Source organism: Capricornis sumatraensis, chromosome 9 (genome assembly GCF_032405125.1).
Source record: "Capricornis sumatraensis isolate serow.1 chromosome 9, serow.2, whole genome shotgun sequence".
Classification (NCBI taxonomy): domain Eukaryota; kingdom Metazoa; phylum Chordata; class Mammalia; order Artiodactyla; family Bovidae; genus Capricornis; species Capricornis sumatraensis.
Window position 1 is genome coordinate 43,551,186 of NC_091077.1, and position 22,921 is coordinate 43,574,106.

Genomic DNA, 22,921 nt, shown 5'->3' on the forward strand with positions numbered 1-22,921 from the left:
TCTAATCATCTCTTCCTCTGACGCCCCCTTCTCCTCCTGCCTTCAATCTTCCCCAGCATCAGGGTCTTTTCCAATGAGTCAGCTCTTTGCATCAGGTGGCCAAAGTATTGGAGCTTCAGCATCAGTTCTTCCAATGAATAGTCAGGGTTGATTTCCTTTAGAAATGACTGGTTGGATCTCCTTGGAGTCCAAGAGACTCTCAATAGTCTTCTCCAGCACCACAATTGTGAAAGCATCCATATTTTGGTGCTCAACCTTTTTTATGGTCCAACTCTCACATCCGTGCATGACTACTGGGAAAACCATAGCTTTGACTGTATAGACCTTTGCCGGCAAAGTGATGTCTACTTTTTAATATACTGTCTAGGTTTATCATGGCTTTCCTTCCAAGGAGCAAACATCTTTTAGTATCATGGCTGCAGCCACCGTCCGCAGTGATTTTGGAGCCCAAGAAAATAAAATTTGTCAGTGATTCCACTTTTTCCTCTTCTATTTGCCATGAAGTGATGGGACCAGATGCCACCAGGCAACCTTCAGCAGAGAGGCCGGGAGACTGGCCGTGGACGTCTGCCTGGCCTCCTAGGAAATTGGGGGGCGGGAGCTGGGTAAGCAGGGACAGGACCTCCTACAACCTGCTTTTGGTTTCCTCTGTGAGGCCAGCACCACCCTGATCATAAAAACAGGCAGAGACAGGACAGGTAAGGAAGGTGATGCACCTGTCATGTGGACATAGGTGCAAAAACATCTGAGCAAAAAGTAGCAAATCCAATTCAACAAGAGAAAGCCAGGACACCCTCCCTCTCCCACTTGTTAAAGTTCACATTCCTGGAAGCACAGCCTGAGTCAGCACAGCCTGAGTCGGAAGGTAGGAGGTGATAGGAGCTGAGCGAGGCAGTGTTCTCAGGGGAGCCCCTGGAGCAGGTATTGTCTCCTTTTCATGAAAACTGTCTGTGATTGACAAGCCACCAACAGCTCGGGGCAGACTGGGCGTATAAACGGGGAGAGGGATGATGTGTCCCGGAATAGCAGGGGGCTTCCCTGGTGATCTCCCACAAGGCGGCTGCAGCCACAGCTGGAAGGACCATAGTGTCCAACACAGTCTGCCCCTCACCAGAGCTCTGCACACCCCTGATTCTGGTCGGTCACACTTCTGGTGCAAGAGGAGGGTTAGGAGGAGAAACCAGGGACCCCAATAGGGTGGTGGCTCCAGGGGCAGCTCAGTAGTTCCCAACTGGGGATGTTCCTGTCCCGGGGCCATTGGGCCATGTCTGGAGATATTTGTTTGGCCATGCTGCAAGGCTTGTGGGATCTCAGTTCCCTGACCAGGACTGGCCCACCCAGTCACTCACACCCAGGGAGCCCCCATCCTGCCTCGGTCCCCTCTGTCATTGAAGGTCACTTGCATCATGTCCATGATATCTTCTGTCCCCTCCTGTCTGACTCGGACTCACCCCACTGCCGTGGGAGTGACCTGGGTGTCATTCTTTGTCATTGGAGAGCATGTCATTTTGTGGGAAGGCCAGAGAATGATCTGGTCCCCTGCTGATGGGCATTAGAGTTGTTTCCAGTCGGGGCTATTGTGACGACAGCTGCTCAGAGCTGCAACGCTTGTGGGATCTCAGTTCCCTGACCACAAACATGGGCCCCTGGGCTCCTGGTGGGGTTGATTCAAGGTAGGGTATCTGCTTCAGGGGCTCCCCTGAGACCACCACATCGCTCAGCTTCCTCTACCCCCCACCTTCTGAGTCAGGCTGTGCTTCCAAGGACCTGAACTTGAATGACTGGGAGAGGGAGGGTGTTCTGGTTTTCTCTAACTGATACACCACCAAGGAAGTTCCCTGCAATCCTGGGACACATCATCCCTCTTCCCCCTTGTCGGCCCAGTCTGCCTCCAGCTGGTGGTAGCTTCACCACCACAGACAGTTTTCACAAAAAGGAGGCAGTTCTGCACAACCCCCAACTGGGCAGCCCTGAGTCCTCATCCTTGAGAATTCCAGCAAGGCAGGAGGAGGAGGCACTGCTTGAGTGCTGCCGGTGAGCGGTGGGTCCAGTTCATTCAATTACCTCTCAGCAAATGCTGAACACCTACTGTATGCCCGGCCTTGTTCCAGGAGCCAAGGGTAGAGTAACGGCCCAGAGAAACTAAAACCCCTGCTCCTGAGAATTTGGGGATGTCACAGTTGACAGGATAAATGCATAACAGATCAGAAAGAGAAGAGTGTCATGGGAGAATATTCAGCGAATAGCTAGGGGGCTAGGGGCAGGAGCTGGAAGCGTTGAAAAAATGCCTCTCTATGGCAGTGATTTTATGTGTGTGTGTGGCCATGCAATGCGGCATGTGAGAGCTTAGTTCCCCGACCAGGGATTGAACCTGTGCCCCCTACAGTACAAGCGCAGCGTCTTTGCCACTGGGCCATCAGAGAAGTCCCTGGAAGTGACTTTTGAGTAGAGACATGAAGAAGGTGAGGGCATAAGTTTTATGAACGGGGGGTGGGAGTGGGTCAGGCATGGGGGCTGTGCAAAGGCCCTGAGGCAGGACCATGCCTGGTGGGTTAGAGGGAGAGCAGAGAGACCCATGTGCCTGGAACCGCGAGTGCCAGGGCAAGGCAGGAGGTGGGTCTGTGGAGGCGGTGGGGGGGGGGGGGTGGCGGGATGCATGCAGGTCCCTGGAAGGTGTGGTGAGGACTTTGGCTTTTACTAGAGGGTGTTGGATTTGTTGGGAGGAAGAGATGAAGGCTAATTATTAATGAACCCCCACCCTACTGAGAAGTCCACGTTGGCTCTAGGGATGCGGATCTTATTATCTGCTTATCACTGGCCCAGGTGTTTGAACTTGGTGGTGTGGCCTGGGTCTGGGGCAGGAGACGGGGCCTTGGCTCGCTCTGCACCTGGCCTTGCCCTGCCCCTCGTGCCCCTTGAAGTTTGTCTCTGGGCCTTGCCTCCGCCACCACCCCATCAGCTTATTTGGGAGTACAGGTGAGCGGATACACACCTGTCTCCCAGGTGGAAGCACTGACATTTATTTAACTCTTCAGACTTGTTTTTAATTTAAATGTACAGAAAAGTGTAACCAGCAACTTGGGGGCAAATAACACAACAGGACTGGCCCCACCCAGTGACTTACACCCAGGGACCCCCCATCCTGCCTCGGTCCCCTCTGTCATTGAAGGTCACTTGCATAATGTCCATGATATCTTCTGTCGCCTCCTGTCTGACTCGGACTCACCTCGCTGCCATGGGAGTGACCTGGGTGTCATTCTTTGTCATTGGAGAGCATGTCATTTTGCGGGAAGGCCAGAGAATGATCTGGTACCCTGCTGATGGGCATTAGAGTTGTTTCCAGTCGGGGCTATTGTGATGACAGCTGCTCAGAATATTCTAGAAGCAGCCTTTGGTGAGTGGAGCTAGCGACTCTTATTTGTCAGAGACTGCAGGGTGTGGGGTGAGCTTCTGAGTCTCAGGGGCTTCTGCTACCAGTTACCACCAGCGAGGCGGCTTGGGACAACCAGAATTCTCCCTTTCACCATCTGGAGGCTGGAAGTCCAAGATCAAGGTGTCACTGGCCTGTGCTCCCTCTGGATGCCCCAGCAGAGGGTCCTTCCTCCCTCTTCCAGCTTCTGGGCGTCCCCAGGCATCCCTGGGCTTGTGGCCACCTCCCTCAGATCTCTGCCACTGTCTTCACACAGGTATCTCCTCTTTCTGTGCCTCCTCAAGGCGCCTGGTCATTGGATTTAGGGTTCACCCAGGTACTCCTTTGAGACCCTCAATTACATTGCAAAGACCCTTTCCCCAAAGGTCCTGTTCACAGATTCTAGAGTGTAGGACACAAACATGATAATTCAACCTTGTACACGAGCATTACTTCAACTGTAGCAGAAACAGCCAAACTGTTTACCCAGGTGGTCACACCATCCTAACCCCCATGCCCTCAACTAACCCTCTTGGTGTGAGACAGTTTGGGGGTTTGGGGCAGCCCCTCAACTGGATGTCTGTCCTCCTGTGGGCCAGCCAGATGGTACAGGGTCAGTGAGAGAGAAGCACAGCCAACAGAGGGGTGATCTCTGCAGAGAATTCAAAACAGAAAAGCATCGCACCCCCACCCCATAGCTGGCATGCTGCAAGACTGCTGAATACAATTTTGGTGGGGAGGGTGAATTAGGTGTTGTGATTACTACAGTTTTATTAACAGGAAAGCAAGTTCCAAACTTGCCTGTTTCCATTCTTTGTGTGCTCAGTCGTGTCCAACTCTTTGTGGCCCCCTGGACTGTAGCCCACCAGGCTCCTCTGCTCATGGAATTTTCCAGGCAAGAATACTGGGGTGTGGTGCCATTTCCTTCTCCAGGGGATCTTCCCAACCCAGGGATAGAACCTGCATCTCTTATGCCTCCTGCATTTGCAGGCAGATTCTTTACCATTAGCACCACCTGGGAAGCCCCATAACAGCTCCTTATTTGTCTCAAATCTGCTAGATGAAGTCCAGCTGGCTCCAATATTAACCTCAAAATATTGCTAGGAAGTTGAAGTCCCAAGAACTTAGCTTTAAGTTTCACAGAACCAAAGACCAAGGAGTTGTTATTGTTTAGTCATTAAGTCGTCTCTGACTCTTTGTGACCCCTTGCACTGTAGCCCACCCAGCGCCTCTGTCCCTGGGATTTCCCAGGCAAGAATACTGGAGTGGGTTGTCATTTCCTTCTCCAGTTTTCATCCTTTAATAAACATTGCCTCCTGCGAGAAGTCCATTTGAAGAATGGAGGAGGCTTGAGTGGACTCAGTTGTGCATGCCTCCCTGGAGAGGGAGTTTCCGTCTGTAATCACCTGCGGTCCCTCCGGGCAGCGATCCAGTCGCTAACCCAAGTGGACACAGTCAATAATAAACCCGAGGATGGTAAAGACACAAAGAAACAGATCTTGAGTCACTCATTTCCTTTGTTGCATGTAACCACCTGGCCTTTTTATTCACGTTTAAAAGGAAAGCGTCAAAGCGGTGTGGAACTTTTGCTGGGCAAGCGCTAATGCTAGTTTCGACCTCAACTACGTTGCTGAATTCGAGTATCTTTAAAATTGCAATGTGTTCTCTGTTTAAATGGCTCCATGATCCCTGGTTACATGGTCATTTCCGGAAACAATGTTGCCGCCTGAAGGAGCGGCTTCGAGAAGTCGCGGCTGGTGGGGTCACAGGCCACGCTGTCTGCTAGTTGAACCCTGCACTGGCGTCTTTCTTCCCCCACCCCCAAATCCACCCCGGGCAGGCGCCTCGCCCTGGCCAACCGGTCCGGCTGGCTGGGGAGTAGATGGCAGCGCTACTCCACAGAGCTCCGGGGCGCAGGAAGCCTGAGACTGAACTTCCCCGATCCATCCCCGCACTGCAGTGAGGCAGAGGGGCCCACCTGGGCCTTTCGGGATCCCTTGGGGACTGCTGGGAGGGATTGGGGGCAGGAGGAGAAGAGGACAACAGAGGATGAGATGGCTGGATGGGATCACTGACTCGATGGACGTGAATCTGAGTGAACTCCGGCAGTTGGTGATGGACAGGGAGGCCTGGCGTGCTGCGATTCACGGGGTCGCAAAGAGTCGGACACGACTGAGCGACTGAATTGAACTGGGGACTGCAGGTAACACCCAGAGCGCGGAATCCCTTCTTCCCCGTCCTGTCACCAGGGGGCGCGCGGGCCACACGCCTCCGTCCAGAGCTGCGACCCGCTCAGCCTCGCTGGAGGGGGCGGTCCTGAGATCCTCTGGCTTCATCACTTCTTGCAGAAGAAGGGGCCAGGCCTGGGCTGCCCTACGCGCTGCTGGTCCCAGGCGTACAGTAGGCGCTCAATAAATAGTCTTTGGAGGAAGGCACGAGCGGACCGAGGGGCTAGGGCTGGAGTCCCAAAGGGTGTGGTTCCCATGGTCAGGGCTGAGTAGGGCTGAAAGGGTACACACAGATCCCAGAGAGCTGCAGGGCTTGACCAGAGATCACCCGCAAGGTCAAGGGTTGAGTCCATTGAGACCTGCATGTCCTGCACCCCTTGCACACTCCCACCATCCTGTGCCCCAGAGGAAAACAACCACGGACTGTACAGGTGAGCAGGTTGTCTCAGATGATGGCATGAGCCACCCCACTCAGGGTGGGGAGGCAGAAGGAGAGGTTTGCTGGTACCCCGCAGACACTTCCAATCCATATGACATAGGCCTACCCTCCTGGCTCTAGAAGCTATGAGGAGACCACATCCAGAACACGAGGACAAGGCACAGGCTGAAGGTGGGGCACTGACCTCCCTACTCTGCTGGAAGGGTCCCCCCCGAAATGGCCTGAGATGGATGTGTGGCCCCAAGGGGCATGGGGATGGGACCTAAGGAACCCCCACCTTCCCGTATCATCTATTTCCTGTCATCACGGTCTTCCCAGGGTCAGTCATGCTGGAGGGAGTTGGGGGCTGGACCAGGAGGAGGAGGGACAAAGGGCACATGATCACATGTGCACATGGGGGTTGGTGGGGGGGGTGGGGTGGGCAGGGAGCATGATTGTGGATCTCACTACCAGCGCATTCCAAAGTGTCTGCGGCCAAGTGTGTGTAACTGGGCTTGTTTTTTTTTCTTAAAAAAACAGCTCTTGTAAAAATTAAATAGGAATAAAAAAAGGGTGAACAGCAGGGTTGCCTGGAGGAAAGCCCACCCCACCCTCAAATTGCTGAAGCTGTTAAGATTATCTGTGAACTTCCTGGTAGCAAGGGCAAAAGGGGAAATTGGTATGTTACAGTGCCTGGGTAGGCATGTTTTCTGGGGGTCATGCCTGTTTGTGACAGTGTCTCTGAAAACGTGAGAGTACATGTGTAAGTAGCAGCGTGAAAGGAGAGAGTGTCGGGGGTTAAACAGTGATGAACTTCCTGGTAGGCAGGACAAGAGGGAAAACCATTACAACGTCCCTTTAGGCATGTTTTCCTGGGACCAGGCTTGTGTGTGACAATGTCTCTGAGCACATGAGTGTGAAGCAAGAGGAATAAAAGCAGACACAAAGTCTCTGAGTGTAGAACAGCTATGGGCTTCCTGGCAGCCAAGGTGAGGAGACCAGAATTAAGTCTGTTCAGTGAGTCCCCACCTGTGTGGGCCTGCTGGTGAGAGCGGCTCTGCATGTAGGGGTGTCTGAGTGTGATGATGGGAGAGTCATAGAGCTGCAGGTGGAAGACCAACAGTGCCTAGCTCCCTGGCAGCTACAGCAAGAGGAGACATATGCTGACTTTGAGACTAGTCACCCAGGTGTGGCCAAGGTCTGGTCCGGGGGCTCAGAGAGGGCAGTGCCGGGCAGCCAGGCGCACGCGGCTGTCCTCGGCAGGGCTCCAGAGCCGGGCGTAGCCAGCATGGGGGAGCAGCAGCCGGTCCTGGGTGCCATCAGGGCTGATGAGGCGCCGGGCAGCCAGCAGGTAGTCCCGATGGAGGGCCAGCGGGGGGCAAGGGCAGCGGCTTGGCGCCCACACGTACTCCAGGGCCCGCAGTGGAGAGCGGTTCTTGTAGATGAGCTGCACGCGCACCTCATAGCGGGTCTCCTGGGCCTGGCGGATGCGGCCCAGTACGCGGGCCCGGAACACTGTGGGTGGGACCATGCTGAGCCCTGCTGGACAGAGCTTGGGTCCCAACCATGCACCCACTGCAAGATGATGGAACTGGGGGTCAGGTGGGGCAATGGAGGCTCTTGGGGACTGTGGTCAGCTGTGGCCTGGGGTCAAGATCAGCTTAGGGATCAATGAGGGGTCAGGAGTCAGATTAGGGCAAAGGATCAGATCAGGGGGTCAAAATTAGGGTCAGAACGGGTCAAGTTGTAGTCAGGTCAAGGAGTGAAGGGTAAAGTTGGACCAGAGTTAGAGGTCAGCAGGACATGGGTCAAGTTCAGGTCACTTGGGGGCCAGGGACCTCTCACCGAAGTCACTGCCGCAATAGTGGAGCAACCGGTGGGCACGACCGCGGGTGTCAGGGCAGGGCGGACAGGGCTCTGCAGGGGCAGTGCAGTCAGGGGTGCGGGCCTTGCCCCTGCTGGCCCCCCACCCAGGCTGTCCCCAGCTCACCTGGAGTGGGGATCGGGGTCCGTGGAGGGATGACAGTGGGGGACTCAAGGGGCTGAGGTTCTACCTCCCGAGGCTGAGGCTGCCGCGGGGACCAGCCCAAGACCTGAGCCTGCGCCTGGAAGGGGCCATAGCGCTCCCGAGGGAGCCAGAACTCGAATTCAATGCCTGGGTTGGGCTCCTGCAGGAGGACCTGGGGCGGGGCCGGGGCGGGGAGAGTGTTAAGGAACTGCACTCGGACCTGATGGCCGGCCACTCTCCCCACGCACACTCTACCCAGCCTCCTCCCTCCGACCGGTAGTCCCCAGCCTTACCCCTCTGACCTCTGCTCCCCTTCCAGAGTCTTTGACCCCATCCCCAACGCCCAGCTGCCCTCTCAGGCCCGCCCCCACCTGCAAGAGCAGGTCTTCGGAGGTGGGCCCGGCGGCGCGCAGCGTCTCCTCCGGCCCTGTGGCGCGGGTGTAGACCACGCGGGTGCCCGCTGCCTCGTAGGTCCCGGCCGGGCTGACCACCCAGTTCCCGTTGAGCACGTAGCGCCCGTCGCCTCCCATCAGCGCTGCAAGGGAAGGGTCAGCCCGGGCTCCCTGGAAACGGCCTTGCCCATCTCCCCAACCCTGCCATCTCCCTCCCCGCGGGATTCGGGCGGCCAGCGGGGCGCCTCCTCCCTCGGACCCTGCGATACCCAGGTGGTTCCGGCTCCGGTGGGCGGCGCGGATGTGTCTGGCGCCCTCGGGGATCAGGGTCACGTTCCAGTACCCAGCGAAGGCACCTGGGCGAGAGGGAACGAAGGTGTTGGGGAGCAGCTAGGGTGTATTTGAAGGCTGGTTTGAGGATTAAGTGAGATGCTGCAGTAAGGAGATTAGCCAAGGCTCTGGTCCTCAGAAGACCAGTACTGATCGATGGATTGGAGTTACGATTATTAACACCGTTTAAGTGGGGCAGCAGAAGAGTTAAACGCATGTCTGTTCAGGGAAGGGCGGGATAATCTGGCAAAGACCAATCAGAATGATGGGGGGTGGTGCTGGGCGGAGACCGTCCAATCAGCGCGGGACATCTTAAAGGGCTCTGGGAGAACTCCAGGACGGGGCAGGCGGTCACCGGCGTCGCGGAACACGCGCTGCACGAAGAGGCACGAGTCGTTGGCCCCGCCGCAGCGGCCGCAGCGGTCTTCGTGGGCGTCGGAGCCCAGCAAACCGTCACAGCCGACACTCTAAAGGGGTGGGGTGGACACGCACGCCGTCAGACCGTCCCCGCCCGCCTAGGCCATCGAAGGGGCGGGACCCTGGAAGAGGGCTGAATCAAGAACTAAAAGGATGGAACCTTGAGGGCAGGTCCTCATGGGAGGAGGCTGGGGATGGAGTCTAGTAACAGATGGGGCAGGGGAGGGCATGGACTTGATAAGGGGCGGGGCCTAGGGAATAGGGCAGGACCAGGAACTAAATAAATGGGGTTTGAGGGCGAGGTATGGAGGGAAGAGGAGGGTGGAGTTTAGGGGGCGGGGCCTTGATGAAAATGGGCGGGGCGGGGCGGGGCGGGGCGGGGCCTGGAATCCTCACGAGGCAGCGGCCAGCCACGCAGAGTCCCTGGGCGCCCGGACTGCAGGGGGTACCGTCCAGCACGCGACCGAAGCTGTGATAGAAGTCGTGCCCCACCGCTAGGCAGTTGAGGTCGCACTGGTTGGGAGCTGGGGATGGGAGAAGTCGGCGGGCGTGCGGGGGGGATTTATATTTGAATTCCAGCTCCTTCCTTGCCAGTCTTCCCCCAGGCAGCCATCCCCTTGGGCATGTGCGGCTCAGAGACTCAGCCAAAGCCACACATGGAGGCTGAGGCAGAGCATGGTCTGGACCTTAGGCTTTCTGCTTCCCGTCCCCTGGGATTGTCCCAGACTCGTATACTGGGAATGTATTCATTCGTTCATTCATTCATTCATTCATTCATGTTAAGTCCTAATACTAGGGACCGATTATTAACGTCATCTGGAGAAGGAAATGGCAACCCACTCCAGTATTCTTGCCTCGAAAATTCCATGGACAGAGGAGCCTGGCGGGCTACAGTCCATGGAGTTGCAAAGAGTCGGACACGAACTGAGCATACACACACAATATTAACGTCATTACCTATTCTTCACTCATTTTTTCATAATGTTCATTCCACAAATAGTCATCAAGCACATTTCCCAGACAATGTTCTAGGTTCTGGGTAGAGTGGTGGGCAGAACTTACTCAGCACTTGGACCCTGCACCCGGCAGGTGCTCAATAAAAAGCATTTGTTCAGTGCTGAGCCCTGCATATCCTGAATATGTTGCTGTCCCTCCTTGGGACTCTGTTTCCCCCTCTGCCTGGCAGCGGGGCACAATGGATAGTCTCATCACACCCACAGACTCACAGCCCTGATCCCTGCTCCCTCACCCCACCCCTGCTCAAACTCCCTCCATCTCCCAACTTCCTGAGGCTGGCTGGCAGACCCTGCCTGGAATAGAGCCTAAGCTGGCCCTGGCGGGCCTCTGTAGGGGTGAGATCATGGCAAGTTTCCTCCAATTCTTAGGGTGAAGGAAAAAAAAAAAAAAACATGAGTTGATGGTTGGAACTTTCTCCATTCCAGGATTTTCTTATCTGTGTCTACCCCCACTGTGGCATCTGAAGCTGCCTGTTTCCCTTAAATCTGGAGGCACGCTGCCCTGGGCACACAGTTATATAACTCGCTATTTTCAGCTCAACAACATTTCCTGCTACTGGTATAAGTTTGAGAACTCTTGGCCTCTGGATACAGCTCCCAGTAAATCCTCAGCTTGGTGTTCAACCCTGTGCAGAATAGACCCTTCCTCCTTCTGCCCCTGCTTCACAACTCCCACATGCTTTCTCTGCTTCACTTCACCAACTCCTATGTATCCTTCAAAGCCCCAGTGCTAATGCCCCCTTCTTGCAACCCTCCAAGTTCCTCTTCCTTTTTAGAAGCCAACTTTTCCTGGCCAGTTTTGAGTTGTTCCCTCTGGACTAACAGGAGGCTGGGCTACTCACCACCATAGAAGGGCACCCATTGGTAGGTCTTCTGGGTGCCTAGGACGGGGTGGCCATTGTAGAGGGCACATTGGAGGTCTCGAAAGGGCATGGCTGCCGGGGGACAGTCCTGGGGACAGAGATAGGTGGAGCAGAGGCTGGGACAGCCCCGAGAGCACCTGGTATGGTGGTAACCATATTTGGGGGCTTGAGCAGAGAAGCAGGAAGGCTTTGGGGAGAACTGAGTTTAAGAGGTGGGTGGGTAAAACATACAGGCTGCTGGCAGAGGCGGTACTCATGGGTGTTCCCCCAGCACAGCTCTTCCCTTGGAAACCTATGAGGAGCAAGGGGGCCAGACTGTTGTCAGCACCTCTGGGAACCCCTTCCCCAAAACCAGCCTGCCCATCAGTCCGCCCTCGCCAACCCCACCCACATTCCAGCTGGATCAGTGAGATTAAAAGTCACAGCATGTGTGGGCAGGCCAAGGGTGTGGCCAGGGGCTGGGCTGGGCTGGCAGGAGAGGAGGGACAGGGACCCCCTCCCATTCCACTGGGCAGCCTCCTCACCGGATACATCTCCGGCTGCGCACTGAGAGCCCTCGCCCGCAAGAGCTGGAACAGCGACTCCAGGAACCCCATGGTGTCCACTCACCTGGACCCTACTTGGGGAGAGAGAGTCACAGTCAGCCTAGAGGGGAGGCTGGCTAACCCCACACCGCAGCCAGGTCCCCATGCCCCCGGGCCTATGTCCCCTTTTACCTGAGTGCTGCCCCCCAAACCACAATTCAGGAAGATCCACAGCAGGAGCAAAAGGTTCCAGAGGGAGCGGGGTCTGAGGGGGCAGAGGGTGCATGGCAGTGGGGGTGCCAGCAGGCCAGGGGTTGAACCCCAGCTCTGCCCTGACTGGCTGTGTGATTTCAGACAGTAACTCATCCTCTCTGAGCTTCCCTTCTCATCTCTGAAAAAGAAGTCATAATAGAGCCCACCTAATAGGAAAGTTTTGAGGGCTCCGTCAGATTAGGTGAGAAAAATGGGAGGCACAGAGCTTGGTATGGAGAAGGAAAACGTAAAAATTATTATTATTGGTTGTTTATTGTCATGATGCACACAGTAGGAGCTTATTTAGTGTCTCACCATGAAAGGAATCATTCATTCCAGGGATGTGCATGGGTCTCTCTAGGGTCCTAGGTCCTTCCCCACTCTCCCGACCATCTTTGCGCCTACCTTCTGGTATGGCAAGGGGCCAGGTGCTCCACTTTCTCTGGCCTCAGTTTCCCCATCTGTGCAATGGGGACCAGCTCGATTCTGTCCAGTATTCTATGAGACCTGGCAGAGGGTGTGGCTGGTGGGAGCTGGGGCTGGTGCTCGGCAAAGGCACCCCCTCACAGGCAGGCCCCCAGCCTTCAGGGCTCCCTCAGCTCCCAGATGTGGGACAGCAAGGAGCTCTTGGATGGGGTGAGGGGCAGGGAGGGGTGACCTGGCCCTGGTCCAGTGGGTGCCTCATGGCCTCATGTGCAGAGGGTGTGGGATGGAGCCCCCAAGCTGCCTGTAAGAGGGAAAGGGGCCACCAGTAAGGATGGTGGAGGGAAGAGGGAGGCAGCTGCGTGGGGGTAGAGGAGGCGGTGGCAGAGAGACTCTGCCTCCTGGGGCCTCAGTTTCCTCATTTGTCAGGGGAGGATGGAGTCACTTGCCATCCCCACCTTCCACATGACCACAGCACTGGATGAGGAAGGGGGAGGGAAGCAGCCACCTAGTGAGTCCTTTCTCGGGCCAGGGCCATGGCACCCGGCAGCCAGCAGTGCCCAGAGGACACACAGGACGTTGGAGGCCTGCAGCCTGGAGGTCCTGGCGCTGAGTGGGGTCAGGCCGGCTCACTAGACCCCCCTGAGCCCCTGTTTCCCTGGTTATCCGGTTCTCCTGGCTCAGAAACACTGAGGAACTGGGTGAGTGGGGGGCAACCCCGGGGTGGGACCCCGTCTGATTAGAGCTGTGTGACTCGCTGCATCTCTAAACCCCAGCCCTGGCTGGCTTAGGCAGCAGGAAAGAGTCCGGGCCGGGGAGCACAGGGAGGGGAAGGGGGCTGGCCCTTCTGACAACTGCTCCCTACTTAGCACTGGCTTGTTGCGGTAGGTCTAGGTGATGCAACATGAGGGGCCAGAAGGACCACCGTTCCCACTCTCCAGGGTTCCCTACCCGAGAAGCCGCACGGTGGGTACAATCTCAGGGCGGCCACGCCTCCGGGCCTCAGTTTCCCCAGGAGGAAGTGGGGATGGGCTTCTTCCCATCCTATGGATGGTTGCCTCACCCCTCAACCCCAGCTTTGGGTGGGGGAGAAGACGCTGGCCGCGATAGTGGGGGGATAGAAAGAGGGACTTACCGGCTACGCAGAGCCCAGGCGGCTCGTCCTGGCTCCCCGGGCGGCCCCTGGGCAAGCGGAAGCGGCGGGGCCCGCGAGGAGGGGCGGGGGCAGCCCGGCGCGGCCCCTCCCACCCGGCCTCCCAGGGCGCGCCCCGGCCGGGGTCCGGAGGGGCGGCGCGCAGTGCGCCCCCGCGCGGCCGTTGCGCGCCCGGGCACTGATCTGCGGCAGGGGACTACCCTGCACGAGCGGCGCCCCGCCCCCCGCCCCGGGACTGCGGCCTGGTGTCCGACCGTCCGCGTCCCGGTGACCTTGGGAAGCCCAGGGAAGGGGAGCCACGCGGGAACTGACCCCCACCTCGGGGCTGCTATTCCGGGCGCCGCTCTCAGGGCCCGGGAATGTGCGCGCACCGAGGGCGCCCTGCTGTGGCTCCTGGAGGGCGCTGCCCTCTCTCCACCGACGCCCAGATCGCGTCGCCCCGAAGGTTCCTTTTCGCGGCCACTACACCTCCTCAAATCCCTCTCCCTACCCCTCCCTCAAGGCCACTCGGGGTTGCGGTTGCGGGTTTCCCGCCCCAGGTCCCGACCACCCCGAGCGCAGGGCCCCAGAGCACTGGAGAGAAGCTCGGCCCCAGGGGCCGGGCGTGGGGGGCGGAGAGCCCCTTCCCAGCCTGGCGCATTCCCGGGCGCTGCTGTCACCAGAGGACGCGCCCCACCCCGCCTCCCGCCCTCTTTGCACGGCCCCGGGCGGCGAGCCGTGGCTTCGATGCTAGCCCTGGTCGAGGAGGTCCCCTTCTCAAGTGGCTGCAGCCGCGCCCTCCTCGACCTCAGGTTCCCCAGCCAGGCAATGGGACCCGTGGGGACCTATCTCCACTGCGATACTTTGTGCCAATCGGCAAGGACAGGGTTACCCCAGGGCTCCCCACCATCCCACCCTTTCCTGGTTTAGCATCTGCGTACCCTTCATCTCCCGCCCTGGCAGGGACGCCGCAGGCGCCCTGCACTCGCCCCCTCCCCCTGGCTCCTCCCCGTAGTCCCGGGATGCCCCTTGGCGAGCGGCTTGAGGAGACTGGGTCACCAAGTGGGCGAAGGGAGGACGGACCTTCTTCATGGGCTCGGCCGGGGCTCAGCTTGAGTGCCGCCTTCTCCGGGGAGCCCGCTGTGGGGTCTCCCAGCCCAGACCACAGGGAGGGCGCGTTGAAGGTCCTGCTCTGTTCTCCAGGCTGGAGCAGCTCAAAGCAGGGCTGTCCAATGCCATTTATTTGTCCAGAACTTATTGAGCACTTACTGTGTGCCACTGCGGGCTTCCTGTGTAGTTCAGCGGTAAAGAATCTGCCTGCAATACAGGAGACTCTGGTTGGATCCCTGGGTTGGGAAGATTCCGTGGAGGAGGGCATGGCAAACCCACTCTAGTATTCTTGCCTGGAGAATCCCCCAGAAGAGTCTGGAGGGCTACAGACCATGGGGTCAAAAAGAGTCAGCCATGACTGAAGACTGAGCCCACACACGTGCTGCTGCACCGGGAAACAACCCCACCAATTAGGCTAGTGAGGTAGGCATCCCCTAGAAGGGTGCAAGGCTGCCTTCTGACCTACAGGCTCTGAAAAAATAGCCCAAGCCCACTGCAGATGGGGTGGGGGGTCAGGAAGGCCCTTCCCCAGAAGGTGATTGCCACAGGGAGGTGGCGGAAGGGCACCTGCAACAGCACATGCAAAGGTCCTGAGTCTGGAATAGAGGCTAAAGTACCATAGGGGAGTTGGTGTGGTTGGAACAAATAGCCAGGGTTGGGGTGGAGATGTGATCAGAAAGCAGTGTGGGGAGTGGCAGCCATGGGAGGTGGAGGGCGCTGTGATTTGGGAACACCTGCCTCTGGCATCCTGGGGGCAGAAGGGGGCTCCAGAAAGCAGTGGGGAGGCAGCGGCAGGCATGATGGGGGCAAGGGCTGGGGTGGGGGAAGGGACAGCACTGGGTGGTTCCCAGCAGTCTGGGAGTGGAGTCTGCAGGCTGTGTGACAGATCCCAGGGGGATTGGATGGGAGGAGGCAGGCAGGAGCCTGGCCTGAGCAGCCAGGGAAGGGAGGGATGGGGGTGGCAAGTTCAGAAGTCAGCTGGGGATGGATCTAGGCATGAGGCACGGAGAGGCTGGGAGTCCAGGGGCCACATCTGGCCAAAGATGGACACGTGGGCATCCCCTGCACACAGTGGTGGTGAGAATGGTGGATGAGGTCACGGGGTGTGTGTGTGGACAGAACGAAGACTGGGGTCCCCTGAGGTCTCCAGAGAATGGGCGTCCAGGAGGCAGGAGTAACCTGTGTGGGTGAGGTAAGGATGGAGCTGGTGGATCAGCATCGATGGAGGCAGTGACCTTGACAAGTCTGAGCCTGGTGGGTCAGGGCTCGAGAGAGTGGCAGGAGGAGGGGGGTGATGGTGAGGGCAGGTACCCTCCGCAGAGCACCTACTGTGTGCGAAGCTGGGACCTGGGGCCTGGGCGGAGTCAGAAAGAAATCAGGCTTGACCAGGAGCGCCACCAAGTGGACAAGCTCATCCCCCTCCCATGTGCCTCAGGCCCCAAGCCCCAGGGGGTGGAGACAGTGTGCCTGCAGGAAGGTATACAGAAGGCTTCGAGTACTGCATATTCCAAGCATTGTGCTCAGCAGAGTGCATACAGCAGGCCCTTTGTCCTGCAGGGAGCATATACAGTAGATACTGCAACCTGCAAGGAATGCATTTAGTAGACACTGAACGTCCCAAGGAGTGTATGCAACACATGTAGCCTGCAAAAAAATGTATACAAAAGTCACTGCACACTGCAAGGAGTGCACACAGCAGGCACTGAGCACAGTGTCTATGGCAGGCATTGTACTCTCCAGTGAATGTATACAGCAGGCACTGAGTCCTGTAGAAAGAGCATACAGCAGCCCCTGTGTCCTGCAAGGACAACACACAGCGCTTACTGGGTCCTCCAGGGAGCGTATACAGTAAGCCTGTGCCTGGCACGGGGACATAAGCACTTGAGGGCTGGCGAGATACGACTGAGGTGAAGGTGTGGAGTCCTGTGCCTGCCCATGTCCCCCCAGCCTTTGCTGCCCCCCAGGTTTCCAGCCTCGCATCCCCAGCCAGGATGAAACTTAGCTGGGTTCAGCTGATTCCCAGAGGGGAAGGCTGAGCGCTCAATTCACAACACCTGCTGCAGGTGGAGGGGTGGGTGTGAGGTTTGGCGGCTCCAGATGCGGTGGAGTCTCTCCACCCCCAACTCATGCCCTGGCCTGGACCTAGGCCCAGGGGTTATGGGGTCTCCCAACACTGAACTCTACCCTCAACCCCATCCTTGAAGCCGGGCTTGGACAGGATCAGGCCCAGTCAATATGGGTCCTGACGGATGTGGATCAGCCAGGCTCCCTCTGTGGCCTCACAAGCTCGAAATTCCCAAACTCCCTCCCCAACACTCTGCAGCCTCCCGTGATCCCTCAGGCCTGGCCAGGTGGTCCACAGGACCCTCCAGCCTCCTGTGTAGACTAGGTGGGAGGGGTCCTGTCACCCTGCCCTAGAACTTGGGTCTCTGAAGCTGCCCAGCTGTTCCTGGCCATGAGTAGAGCAGGATTGGGGCCCCACCATGGCAAGGGCAGCCCATGTGAGCTGGGATGGTACTGCTTCTCTGCCCTAGGGAGATGCCAACAGCCAGAAGCAGAAAGGGCTGGACTTCTGAGACAGTTGTTAGAGTCCCTGAATAAAGCCACACCTGAAGCCATCCATTATGTTTCACTTGAGCAGTTTTGAGTTTCTGTGACTTCTCATCAAGGGGTCCCCACTAATAGAGAACAGCATCTTTTCCATCACCTTCACCCACCAGACAAGTCCTGTTTTTTAGGTCACTGACCCTGTGATGGAGTCGTTCGCATCTACAGGTCACCACTGCCTTGAAGGCCTCCATATCTGATGTGACATCCCCCACGGCCCCCATGAGAGAAATCCTCACCCCACCTCATGGGTCAGGACTCTGGGGAGCAGAGGGGAACAGTCACACACAGCAAGACTTGGAGGGCATGGGATGACTTCACACTCATATCTGAATGGGTGTCCTGAGCTCCTTTTTTAAATTTTTCTTTTTTTTTTAAACACAAACTATTTTCTTGACATGTACACACTGCTTAATGTATTTTTGGCTGCAGTGGGTCTTTGTTGCTGCACGTGGGCTTTCTCTAGTTGGGGAGAGCGGGGGCTACTTTCCAGTCTCAGTGTATAGGCTTCTCATTACACGGGTTTCTCTTTTTGCAGAGCACGGGCGCACAGGCTTCAGTAGTTGTGGCATCTGGGCTCAGGTGCTCTGAAGCATGAGAAATTTTCTCAGACCAGGGGTCAAACCCTTGTCCCTTGCACTGGCAGGTGGATTCTTATCCACTGTGCCACCAGGGAAGTCCCTAATTTAATTTTTAATTTTTGGCTGCACCACAAGGCATGCGGGATCTTAGTTCTCAGAACCCAGTCCTTCTGCAGTGGAAGCCTGGATTCATTGTTTGTTTAATTATTTTATTTTTAATTGAAGGATAATTGCTTTACAATATTGTGTTTGTTTCAGCCTTACATCAACATGAATCACGTAGTATACATATGCCCCCTTCCTCCTGAACCTCCCTCCCACCCCTTCCTATCCCTTCCCACTCCTCTAGGTCGTCCCAGAGCACAGGGTTGAGCTCCCTGAGTCATACAAGAAGCCTGAATTCTGAATCACTGGACCGCCAGGGGAGTTCTTCCTGAGCTCCTTTTGAGGCAGGGGGGTGGGGGGACACTCTTGAGCCAGGGGATGCTGGAGGCAGGACCTGGAGAATGAGGGGGAACTAAACAAAGGAGGGTGTGAGAGAGAGGGTGCTCCTGGCTGGCAGAACAGCACGTGCAAAGGCCGAGGGGCCAGAGAAGTCGGGTGAGGACCAGGCCCACTGAGGAGGCCCGTGTAGTGGGGTGAAAAGGAAGTTGGGGAGGTGGGGGGCAGGGGCCTGCCTCACAGCGCTTGGGGGCTAGGAGCATGGGAAAGTTACACAGAAACAGCAAGAAACATTAGGTGAGAAAGTTAGAAAAGTTATGCAGGATCCAATGGCAGTTATATATGTTATCTATGTTAGCCTTAGCTCAGATAGGAAGGGGATAGGAATAAACCCTCATGGTCACCCACGATGATCTGGGGGTGGAGGTTAGAGGTGACTCTGAGTTACTCACTGCCTTTGAGCTTTTAATTTCTTGTCACCTTTTAATTATTTTTTAAAGAGAACTTTAAAAATATTTTGGCCACACTTTGCCAATTATGGGATCTTATTAACCTGACCAGGGATTGAACCTGCACCCCCTGCAGTGAAAGCACAGAGTCCTAAGCACTGGACTGCCAGGGAAGTCTCTAAAGAGAAATTTTATTTTGGAGTAATATTAGATTTACAGAGAGTTACAAAAATATTACTATCAGTTCTGTCTATCCTTTGTCATCAGTAGTATAGTCCCCACCCCACGCCTTAGGATGTCCACATCCTGGTCCCGGGGCCTGTGATCATGTAACAGGGCAGAGGGGACCCTGCAGGCGGGATTAAGGCCCCTGAGATGGGGATGACCCTGGATTCCCCGGAGGGCCCAGTGTCATCACAGGGTCCTTATAAGAAGGAGGGGGAGGGTCAGAGGCAGAGAAACGGGAGATGCTGTGCTGCTGGCTGCGAGGATGGGGGGAGGGGCCACAAGCCAGGGATGTGTTGCCTTTAGAAGCTGGAAAAGGGGGGAGCCAGTGCTCCCCGGGAGCCTCCAGAGGGACCAGCCCTGCCCACGCCTGAGCTCCAGGACATGAGATAATATATGTGTGCTTTCTTTTATATTTATTTATTTATCATGGCTGTGTTGGGTCTTCCTTGCTGCTCAGGCTTCTCTCTAGTTGCGGCGAATGGGAGCTTCTCTCTAGTTCTGGTGTGTGGGCTTCTCATTGCAGGGGCTTCTTTTGTTGCAGAGCACAGGCTGTAGGACACTCAGGCTTCACTAGTTGCAGTTCCCAGGCTCTGGAGCACAGGCTCAATAGCTGTGATGCACAGCGTCCCGTCGCTCTGTGGTATACGGGATCTTCCCGGACCAGAGACCAAACCCACGTCTCCCGCATTGGCAGGCGGATTCTTCACCACTGAGCCACCAGGGAAGCCCCATGTGTGCTTTCTTAAGCCAACAAGTTTGTAACTCATTACAACAGCCATAGGAAACAATGACTATTGTGATGTCTAAGGAAGTGACATTGGTATATCACCATTTCTAATTAATAATATTAGTAATTACTATAATGACTGACTAAACTCCAAATGTTGTTTGGATTCCTCTATTTTTTTCCAACTAATTTCTTTTTTCTATTCGAGGATCACATCCAGGAGCCCACATGACACTGAGCTGTTTCTTTCATAATTGCTCAAAAGGCCCAAGCAGATAAAATATGAATTATTCTTGTGGAAATCTGGCTGCTTCTGATGCTCACACAGCACTCTGCTTGCTGCTGGAGTTGATCAATGTCCCTGAACAGAGGTTGAGACGGTGTCCAGCTGAGGACATGGCGGGAAGAGCCTCCACCCGGGGTGAGCAGCACAGACTCACATGAGGGACCCTGAGGGTGCCCACCCAGCAGGTGGAGTCAGGACAGCTCAGGGGAAGGTCTGAACTTGCCCAAGGCCTCCCCAGGGAACGCGTCAGCACCTGCAGGAAACACAGCAAGGAAACACAACCTGCTTCTACCGTGGAGCCCCCGGTCCTTGGGGGAGAACCCAGCAAACCAGCAAGGAAACAACATGATTTCAGGTTGTGTGGGAACCCCAGAGGGGCTCTTGGGGTGTGGGGGGCCCTTGCCTGCAACTCAGAAGATGAGAAGGAGTTACTGGATGAAGACCAGGGGGCGGGGAGAGCTTTGGGCTAAGGGAATGGTGTGTGCGAAGGCCCTGAGGTGGGATGAGCTTGGTGTGGGATCTCAGACCGACAGAGAGGCCAGCGTAGTTGGACCAGGGTGTGTGTGTGGGTGTGTGGGAGAGCCATGGAGGCCCACTAGCAGGCTTTTAGATGCAATCCAATTTAGTTCTAGAAGACTTCTTATTGTCAGGAAGAGGCTGGACTGTCCTCTGAGTCCAACTCTCAGCCAGCACCTGGTTCTGTGAGCCTCAGATGGCCCAGACACATTGTGTCCCCTGACCTGGCTGTGGCTATCCTTACTGTTCCTGACCCAGGGACTTGGCTGGTCCTGAGCATCATGACAGGGAGCACCCACTGGTGTCTTCAGCTCCATCTCCTCCTCTGGCTATCCCCTCTCTGAGCCTGTCCACTCCCCCACTCTAGGTGTGGACATGTGTCTTAGTGTCACAGGTCAAAAGGGAGAGGTTGAAATGACTGAGTCCAGGCTCTGCTTTGCTCTGGGGTAGGCAGCGAGCCCCTCAGAGACTCCCACCCCACACCCCTCCTGTCCCAGCATCACTTCATCACTCTCCAAGCTGCAGTCAGACCACGTGTGGGAGACATTCCAAGTAGCACATACAGACAATGAGCATCCAGGGTGGAGGCCCCAGCTAATGAGGGGCTGAGGCCAGGGGTCCACACACTCCCCATCCTCCCTGTGGACAGGCAGCTCTGGGGAGCCATCTGCCCCATTCCTCAAGGGCCCATAGTGGTTTCCAAGTCCTGCCCTGACCCATCCTCCTGGGCCCCTCGCTCCTTGCTTTTCAAATCAACTCACTGCACTAAACCCTTGCTTCAGGCTCTGCTTTTGGCAGAGGCCAGACTGAGACAGGGGAGGAGAGACAAGCTGCCCACGTGAGTCTCCTGCTGGCCTAGACCATGCCAGAAAGAGGGAGTAGACAAGGGGTACGGGGGCCTCTGAACTGAGCCCCAGGCTCCAAGAGAACAAGTAGGGGCCTCAAAGGAGAACCAGAAAGATGGGTGAGAATGATGGGAGAAAAGCCTACAGAGAGGTCTGGAGGGCACGAGAGGACAGAGCTTCTACAAGGAGCCAATGTCAGTGGGCTCTGGGAATCTGGGAGAGATAAGGACGAGGTCTGTTCCTGTGGAAACTCAGGGGACATGGCACCTAGCCCCCATCACCCCTGCCAGCTGGGCCAGCATCAAGGCAGTAGGCACTGCAGTCATGGGGTCCCCTCCTGCCCGCTCTGCTCATGGGGCCTGTCCCTGGAGACCTGCAAGGTCTGGCTGAGGGCTCCCAAGTACAGACAAGCAGGAAGAAGGGAGTCCACTGCACTTCAAAGTCCAGGAGACCAGAGGCTAGAGAGGAACCTAGGAGCCGGGCTGAGTTATGCCTATGCCTGTCCACCTGCTCCCGCTCTGGTTCTGGAAGGAAGGAGTCACACCACTGTGGACCCCAAAGCCGATCCAGCCCACCCCCCGATGAAGGCCTCCGTAGCCCAGCCCCAGTGCTGTCTCAGCAGCCACCCCCTCCACCTGCGGCAGGTATTATATTTTGAGCAAGGCTCTGTGGCGCTTCTCCCAGGAAATCTGCTGAGTCTGGGGAGTTATCTCAGGTCAGAGAAAGAACAGACTGGAGACAAACCAAGCCTGTGGCTTGGAGCGAGGGGGCTCAGGGGGCTGTGTGGCCAACCTGGGGCCCCAGCCCACAACTCCTCAGCCTCCTGAGCCCCAGGCAGGTGTCAGCATGGGAGGGTCAGGCTGCCCCACTGAGCCCCCTACCCCAACACTGGCCCCTTTGCAAAACTACAATTCTTAGCTTGCCACACATATGAGGCTTCAGTTTGCTCATCAGTAAAATACGGGTCTTAGCCCCTAAGGCTGAGGGCTCCTTGGGGTGTGGTATCTAATATGGTTTTCACTTTTGATTGTGGCAAAATATACATCACGCAAAATTTGCCATCATCACCATTTTTGAGAGCACAGCTTAGTGGCATTAAACACTTTTACACTGTTGTGTAACCAACCCCACCATCATCTCGAGAACCTTCTCATCTTCCCAAATGGAAACTGTGACCTCATGAAATGCTGACTCCCCCTCTCCTCCCCCACCCCACCATCTAGTTCCTGTCTCTGTGGATCTGACTCCTCTAGAGACCTTCCATGAGTGGAATCAGACAGTGTGTGTCCTTCTGGGTCTGGCTTTCATTGAGCATCATGTCCGCAAAGATCACCCATATTGTATCAAGCGTCAGGATTTCCTTCCTTTTTAAGGCTGAATAATATTCCCCTGTGGGCTTGGAGCATGTTTTGTTTATCCATCACCTTTTGATGAACACCCATGCTATTTCCACCTTTTGGCTGTTGTGAATATGGCTGCTACGAGCATCTAAGTTTTTCCTTTTATGATAAAGTTTTCCACTCTAGAGTGCTGGGGGAGGGCATCCCTGCTTGAGGGGGTGCAGGCTGAGGATGGAAAGTCTCCCCAGTCCAGTGGAGGAGGCTTAGCCAGGAAAACAGCAGGCTGCCGGGTGACTGGGGCAGAGTTGCTGTCTGCAGAGGGTGTCAGCTGACAGCCCTGCTGGGAGGCGCTGGGCCAGGAACTTGGGATTTCTTTCCC

General features: G+C 56.4%; 1 protein-coding gene across 1 annotated transcript; it reads right to left on the reverse strand.

Annotated features, from left to right (window-relative positions):
• Positions 1 to 7,268: 7,268 nt before the first annotated feature.
• ADAMTSL5 (ADAMTS like 5) lies at positions 7,269 to 12,318 on the reverse strand. The gene is made up of 12 exons (XM_068981078.1): positions 12,263 to 12,318; positions 11,798 to 11,870; positions 11,606 to 11,697; positions 11,313 to 11,373; positions 11,061 to 11,169; positions 9,599 to 9,726; positions 9,141 to 9,252; positions 8,725 to 8,811; positions 8,435 to 8,598; positions 8,046 to 8,235; positions 7,901 to 7,972; positions 7,269 to 7,570 (listed from the first exon to the last, which is right to left on the reverse strand). Exons 1-12 carry the CDS (start codon positions 12,316 to 12,318, stop codon positions 7,269 to 7,271), a joined length of 1,446 nt encoding a protein of 481 aa, XP_068837179.1.
• Positions 12,319 to 22,921: the final 10,603 nt, after the last annotated feature.

Bases quoted from the DNA above. Each gene is read 5' to 3' on its own strand.
- ADAMTSL5 (XM_068981078.1), bottom strand. From the start codon at position 12,318: ATGGGGAAACTGAGGCCAGAGAAAGTGGAGCACCTGGCCCCTTGCCAT. The intron at 11,698-11,797 runs GTAAAAGGGGAC...CTCCCCAAGTAG, and splicing joins GTTTGGGGGGCAGCACTCAG to GGTCCAGGTGAGTGGACACC. The intron at 9,253-9,598 runs GTGAGGATTCCA...CCACCCCTTTAG, and splicing joins GCGTGGCTGGCCGCTGCCTC to AGTGTCGGCTGTGACGGTTT.